Below are 7,872 nucleotides of genomic sequence, written 5' to 3'. Positions count from 1 at the left end.
TGTGTAGTTCTGTGTCAATTCTTTATCAACTCAAAAAGCGAGATAACGAGATATTTGTCTGTATGTCCGCAGATATAAAACATTATCATGCGCTATAAGGGTCGTATATGGTATTTGAGAAACACCTCGAGAGTTAAGAGGTATTGAGGGACACATACAAGAAAATTTAAATGTTCACGGGTGTATAAAGCTCATTAAACTGTCGAATATTAAAACATCTTCTGCATAAGAACTCGACTGCTGTTCACTGTTTGCATTAGCTTATGTAAAATTCATTTATCTATTTATATTTACGCTGCATCAGTCAATGTCGGTAACTTTTGCCTATTCATTAAGTGATAAGTTGCAGCTTCATAACGTCCAACTAAACAGAACTGAAAGTATAGGAAAGACGGCATTGCACAATACAGCACATCCTGCAATATTCTCGAGGTACAGTTGCCAAGCGTCGCAAAATGACACATCTATAATGCGACTGTGACGCAACTCTATCTACGCCATTTCTGTATGCCCTCATTAGAAGTGCAATTGGCAGTCAATTGGTCCTGAGTTGCTTATTTCTTCGACAACCTCAACTGTGCCTTTTTTGGTTTATGAATGTTTTCGTCGTATTGTTGGAAATCGAAAGACGGTACCGGTTGCTTCATCGGGCTGTGAACCAATTCTCTTGATCGTACAACGTGATGTGCATTGTCAGCTTTATTTTTTTTTATTTATGTGTAACATAGGTAGTCGGTGTTTAACTATCAGAATATCTTTGCCAAAAATTGTAGATTAACATGGCGTACTTTATCTTAATTTAAGGTGCGATGCAATAGAAAAATTACAGGCTGTAAATGTTGTCTTCATTTTTAAGGGAGAATTCCACTAGTTGTGTTAATAATATTGATAAAAGTACTTGTAAGTGTTTTCATCGTCATCAGAAGGAAAATTCCTTGTCACATGAAAAGTACATACATTAATATATTGTCTACTATACGGGAAAAACTCCTTGATTTTGGCTTGAGCACATTTTCCACATGCATGCAGATACATTTTCCAACTTTTTTTCCAGTGTTGTAATATATAATAATTTAATAGACATCGAGTACAAGGAACATGGACGGACGAGCAAGGACACCAGAAATTCATGCAAGGTATTTCATCACTCCTCTTCCATACCCTTTTCACGCATGTCCAAACCAACATGATCAGACACGCAGCGAACATGTCGGAGATGAGGGATCTTTGGGGGAAGGGGGGGGTGGTAAGGGGGCTCCATCCCCCCCTCGTTCAACCATTTCCAACCGGAAGCTCGTCACGTCGAGCAGTGAGATGACGCAATCGAGGTTTGGCGTGCGTGGGAAAATGGTATCGATTGATTTTATTTTGAAAATTATTAGAAATTCGTCTTATTTGCTGTCATAGTAGAAAAATATGAATGGAAAAATCTATATTTTTTTTTAGAAAACCTTAAGACTGAAAGGATTTTTGCTCAAGTTTCAAGTGACTTAACAAATCTTGATTATCATTACGAGTCCTTTATTTTGTTGCTGTAAACCAGAGCCTATATATATTGGCTTTGTGTAAACATCGAAACAAATTCAGCATTCAGCATTTCACTGATATTTGCATTCAGCATCCAGGCTGCACTTCCATGAAAGAGAGACGGCTCCACAAGTCCTTACATTCTCGCATTTGTCTCCATAGATAATTCCAATTCAAGTTTCTTCCCAATCTTTTATGCACATCTTCAGTACGTAGAAAGCCAGTCCCCAAAACACTGGCTGGCTTCAGAGAAAAACCACAGTAGCCACTGCGACATTTGCATTTAAACTGCTAAATTGTTCATGAGTACTCTGCGCAGAAATTTCCACAACATTAACTGTTTCATTCACCTGCACGGAAGGCTTTTCAGCTACTGTTCTCCGTAGGGGGGTACCGCCGCCAATGCACCTTGTGTAGGCACTGTAGGCATTACTTAAGGTTCTTTGCAGCGTGCCCTAGGCCCCTATCTGCAACCCCTTTAGGTTACTTTTACTATACCTCATTTCATATTCTCTTTCGTCCATCTCACTTTCCACTCTCTCCTAACAATTAATTCATGGTGCATCTGCGAGGTTTTCCTCCTGTTGCACCTTTCAAACCTTTTATTGTCAATTTCCGTTTCAGTGCCGAATGACCTCATAGGTCCCAGTGCTTGGCCTTTGGCCTAAATTCTATATTCAGTTCAATCCAGCAACTGTTCTTGCCAACCATCATCCTCATTTTCTCATCTCACCAACGTTTCAAATTCGTTCACCATCACCATCCTCACCATCACGAACCAACATTAGTCACTGCACATTTCGATTACAACTCGTTTCTCATCCCATAACTTGAACAAACTTTCGACAACCAAAGTCAGAGAGCGCTTTAGGTCGCATTAAAAGCCATTTGGAAAAGAGAATGATTATTAGAATAAGTTCATATGAAAGATATTTGAAAGAAAAAAAAAACATTGAAACAAAACACCGTCTTACTCTTACATCAGTCCATAAAGGATACTCATGTCTATATATTATAACATGTTAATTTTAAAAACTACAAACCCTACAGCTAAAACAACTGAACAGCAGAAAAATATTATGTCAGTAATTGGTAAAATTCTACTAAAATGTACCAAGGAAAAAATGATGATCACGAACTTTTCTACTGGAAAAAAATCATAATCTGAAAAAAATGAGACCGGAGAAAAGCGAGGAAACAAACATTGTGTTAGATAAAATCAAATGGGATTAGTCATCAATCTATAAAAAGCTCACCGTAATTAAGAAATATTGGAACATGTGATGATCAGCTTTACGTACCCAATAAGTACTGACGTATAGATGACTGCTATCATATAACACAATGCTTTAAATTACAGAATCTTTTTTTACATAAGCGGAACATATGTACTAGAGAACTTGTATGCCATAATTGTGGGAGAGGCCCCAGGTTAAAAAGAGAATTGCAATTCAGATGAGACAGATTGCATATTTTGCTAAGGTCTAAACATACCAGTCCTTAATATAAAGAAGAAGCGAGGACTCGGTAGTAAACAAAGCCTTTGAAATGCGTATACACCAAACAAAAAAATCTGAAATATACCTACGGTTAATATGCACATAGGAGCATAGACAACTTAGTGGAATTAAAATCCAGCAAAACATCGAAAAATTACTTTCGAATACACGGCTATCAAACATTATTTAATAAGATGACTAGCGAACTGAAAAAAAATAACATATGAGGAAGACTAACGGCAAATGCACATCATTTATGACATGAAAGAACTTTATCGAGGAGCACTATAAACTGAAATTGCCAAATAAACAAGACTCTCCAGATGGGTCAAACGAGGCCCGAAAAAATAGATATTCCAAAAATAGACCTGGACAATGATGATCATCGCTGCCAATATATTCATTTCTACACCATGTACCATTAACGCGTTCCCACGGTGTCAATGATATAATTTTTGTTCTATATCTATGTACAACTTTTCCCCCATAACCCTCGAATTTCCCTTGCAACTATTTCAAAACAAACTCTTGATCCGGATAAATCCTACCTGCCTAACTTTTCCAGACTCTTGATATAGGTCGTTTCATAGTATATCGTGTAATGTTATTGGCCAAATTTCTTACACTCGCCTACATCACATTTCGTACTTCTATATATGCCATTATCTCTCGCACAATCCTTTGAAACCTTTTTCTCACTTGCCCATACCTTGCACAACTGCATCTCAATTGTAAACAACAGTCTGTGTCACTGTCACCTTTCAGTTCTATACTGTTTCAGTAGTCCTCCATACATCCTTAACAATCACATTTACAAGCATTCATAGAGGTTAATTAGTCCCTTTTAACTCATGCACCGCTCAGATTTGCAGTATTTACTGCTTTAAGTCTTCATCAATCATCAGTTCAAAATTACTGTTTTCTCCAGACTGTCATCTTTTTAAGAGTCATTAACTCATTAACCTTTCCCTATGCATTTCCCTACATTATAGTGTTTTACCCGATTTTTTCAATATATTCGAAATTTTTCGTTTGCGTACCCGGAAGTTGTGCTTTTATACGTAAGCACGGCACATTGCAGAAAATGAGATTTAATACGTAGTGAAAAATTACGTATTACTGACATTTCACGATGAGTTTGTATAATTGATTATAAAGCCCTTAAAAATGTATCTCTGTAATTTATAAATTCTAAGACATCTGTATCAGATTTCCTCACTGCATTGATAAGTATATTCCCATTCGTCGACAGCTTTATTACTATTAATCTCCATGACTCCATTTGCACGAAAGAAATTGTATGCAGGAATTGTGTCCGCTTTAATGGCGGTCATTAGCTCCTTTCGCGTCAAACATAAATATGGCGGGTGAGTCTTCTTTCATTATAAACCTAACGAAATATGTCAATTAATTACGTCGGAATTGTTAATTTAAGCCGTTTCTGTGTGATTTTTCTCACATGAACTTAGAAATTAAAAGAAACTTGAACTGTTGTTTGTTGTGAAGGCCTGTAAATGGTTGCAGCCCCGTGCGGACGTTTGTTGTTGACAATGTTGTCTAACCAATCGTTAACCCTATTATACAGTTTACCTTAATTAACCCATTATTTTATCGATGAATTTATCCTTTAAGTTGGAGTTTATTTTGGCGTATCAATATTTACGCAATTAGCCGTTATATAACTGGCAAAGGCTTGGGTACGTGTAGCCTAAGCTATGGTAGCATAGGTCTAGACCTCGATCGTTGGTTAGATTGTTTACTGTATATTTGAGAGATTTATCTAGGTTATAATTCATAAATCACAGTGCTGGATACGAAATGGCCCTCATGTGGGCTAACCTTGCTCCTTTTTGTTGTTTTTGATCAAGCAGCCAGCATCCAGTAGGTCTAGTCTACGGTTCGCCTAAGCACCTAGGCCTAATTCAATGTGGTTATTGAAGCACCAACCTATACACGATTTAATGTTATGGGAGGTGGTCTTTTAGTTAGAAAAAGTTGGCCAGATTTTTTATTTTAATTTCTTACCAAATGTTTAAACCATAGCCTACATTTTCCAGACTACAGTATTTGTCCTGTGTTTTATTTCTAGCTATTATTATTGCTGGTGCAAACCACTTGTTTTTGTGTATCTCTGACCTAATATTTATATGTATATAATATATATATGTTATATATATATATTATATATATATGTGTGTGTACTGTATATATAAAGTAGTTTTCTCCACAGTGGATATACTGTATTACCATCAGTGTCAAAATCCTCATTAAAATTTGTTTTTAATATTTTGCAGTGCAGGCATTACTGAAGGTTCTTTGCAGCATCCCTTTTGGCCAATAACCTGTTCACCCGTTGGAGTGTTAGTTGGTACCGTTGTTTTAACACTTTGTGCACTCTGCAGGGCCAACAGTTAATACCATTTGGCCAATGAAGAATTACCCATTGAATGTATTTCTGGTGACTACATCAAATTCATCAGATACAACAGTGGGTATAATGTGGTTTGGATTCCACAATAAGCTGTAGGTCCCATTGCTAGGTAACCAATTGGTTCTTAGCCACGTCAAGTAAGTCTAATCCTTCGGGCCAGCCCTAGGAGAGCTGTTAATCAGCTCATTGGTCTGGTTAAACTAAGGTATACTTTTTGGCCTATATAGCTGCAACCCCTTTTATTCCTTTTACTGTACCTCCGTTCATATGCTCTTTCTTCAGCCTTATTTTCCACTCTCTCCTAACAATTGTTGTGTATGGCAGCTGTTACACCTTTAAAACTGTATTTACTCGATTTCCTTTTCATTGTGGAATGACCTCATAGGTCTCAGTGCTTGGCCTTTGGCCTGAATTCTATATTTCACTCCATTCTGTCAAAAAAGAGGAAAACTGCAAAGGACTACAACACCCATCTATTTTTGGTAACCACCAGTGTATGTGGAAAATGGGCACCGTTTTTAGTACTAGGCCCTTGGGCGGGAATAAATGTAAAAACATAAACAAAAGACGGCAGCATAAATATCATAAATGTAAAAGGCGTAAATATAAAGGAAAACATAAAAGGTGGTAAATATTCTGTTCAGCAGCTGCAGGAATCAGGCTGCCATGGTAGATTGTAGTTTTAACCAGAAAAGTAGGCATAACTGTTTCACATCCTCAGACTGTAATTGACAAAGATGCTGTCAAGGTTAATTGAAGGCATTCATCCTAGACAAATCATGGGTGCTTGACACGACCTCCCCCTTCCTAACATGACTTAGTCGATCTAACCTTATACCATGGAAAACTAACTTGAAAGCCAGTAGGCTGACTTTAGACCATAGGTTATAAAACTATAACAGAAATTAAAGAAAGTAGGGTTATTTTTCGTTAGACTCCAGCCACCTCCCGCTTTATAATTTATATTTTTCTTGGGTAAATCACATCAAAACAAAAAATTTCTTCTCAATACATAACCTTCATGCAAATGCCTAATATAAAGAAAAATAAGGACTTGTAAAAGTAAGACAATACCAGCCCCCCTTCCATAACTAATAGGGCAAAATTGTAACCAGTAAACACCCCTAGTTTACATTAGGTTGGTATTTTTAGGTTCTTTTACTACCTTATCATTTCCTGGCCATTTTTGCATGAAAAATCCAAAATGGTTTTTCATGCAAAAATGGCTAGCTGGCACCTTTGGAAATGGCTGGCTGGAGTCTTCCTATAAAAATTAAAGAAAGTAGGCCTATGTCTAATAATGAAATTCAATAGGATCTGATCTTGTTTGTCCTCCCCCTGGTGACAGTAGGGGAGACTTGACACAGCCACCCACCCCCTGCAAACCGTTTTGCCCACCCCAGGTTGGGAGTTGGGTTGGCAGGGGAGATATCCACCATCCTCCTGCAAACCTGTTTGTCTGTCCTGGGTGGATAGAGGGGTAGGTAGGGGATTGGAAGGGTAGGGGAGACAGCATCCCCAAGTTCCAGAGCACATAGCACTCACCAATAAGTTCATCAAAAATATTAACATAACATTGTGGATAATCCTTCCCCCTCCCCCAGTCACATGAGGGCGCATTGTCTTAGGTATGATTAGGTTAAGAGAAGGTCAGGTTGGGATGTATTAGGTTTTTTGGCACTTTTTAGGAAAAAAACATACTGGTACCCCGTTGTCTTGTGTGGTTTGACTGATGGACTTGCATAAGGTTGTATATTGTTGAGGGGAGGCATTTATCAGTGGGAAGGCTCATGTTACTTTCAGATGGATAGTCATTTTACTTGTTCTGTACATTTTTTTTACCTATAATTTCCATCTGTACTTCTTGTATGTAAGGCAATTAAAAAATGCTGTTTTCAGAAGAAGCAAATGCCAAGCTGCAAAGCAGAGCCAGTGCCCAATAGTGAAGGTGCATTACCCCGATTTGTTGAGTCTTCCCCCCCATAAGATGCACAGTCCCAGGTTGTTATCTCAGGTAGAGATTATACCTGATATGGGATAACTGTATATTTCACTGAGAGGGCGCATAGTCCTAATATCTCTCCATCTTTTAATCAGAGAAGCAGGGGACAGCCATCTATAGGGAATGTTTATATGCCTACATCATACATGTGTGTTCTTGATAATATTGCGGGAACATCAAATAATTTGAAACACTCAAAAGTTGCTGTTTGTGTTCACCAGCCCCCTTGAAATGAAAAGTCCTGGAACGAAGAATGTAAGACCTAATGTATCAAGACCTTCACTCATAAACAGATCTTGAGGAAGCTTTGAATAATCATAAAATTAGCTAAGTAGGTTAAGTTAGGATGACTAATGAAATCATATGCCTTCACACGAGCAGTGGTTCAGAATTTGTCGTTCTACATGTTTCAC

General features: G+C 37.7%; 1 protein-coding gene across 4 annotated transcripts in view; it reads left to right on the top strand.

Moving 5' to 3' along the window:
* The first annotated feature begins 4,256 nt into the window (after positions 1 to 4,256).
* Positions 4,257 to 7,872, top strand: part of Hat1 (histone acetyltransferase 1) — a 39,500-nt gene continuing 35,884 nt past the window's right edge. For 3 of the 4 annotated variants that reach the window (XM_067122562.1, XM_067122561.1, XM_067122560.1), the window contains exon 1: positions 4,257 to 4,393. In XM_067122562.1, the coding sequence (XP_066978663.1) occupies positions 4,387 to 4,393 (7 nt within the window). In that variant the 5' untranslated portion in view covers positions 4,257 to 4,386. Of the gene's footprint in view, positions 4,394 to 4,526; positions 4,724 to 7,872 lie in introns of those variants that run through there. The other variant, XM_067122563.1, reaches the window with a different exon arrangement.

This window comes from Macrobrachium rosenbergii, chromosome 20, assembly GCF_040412425.1.
Source record: "Macrobrachium rosenbergii isolate ZJJX-2024 chromosome 20, ASM4041242v1, whole genome shotgun sequence".
In the NCBI taxonomy this organism is placed as follows: Eukaryota; Metazoa; Arthropoda; class Malacostraca; order Decapoda; family Palaemonidae; genus Macrobrachium; species Macrobrachium rosenbergii.
The sequence above is the reverse complement of the archived record's forward strand: the minus strand, read 5'-3'. Positions and strand labels throughout refer to the sequence as shown.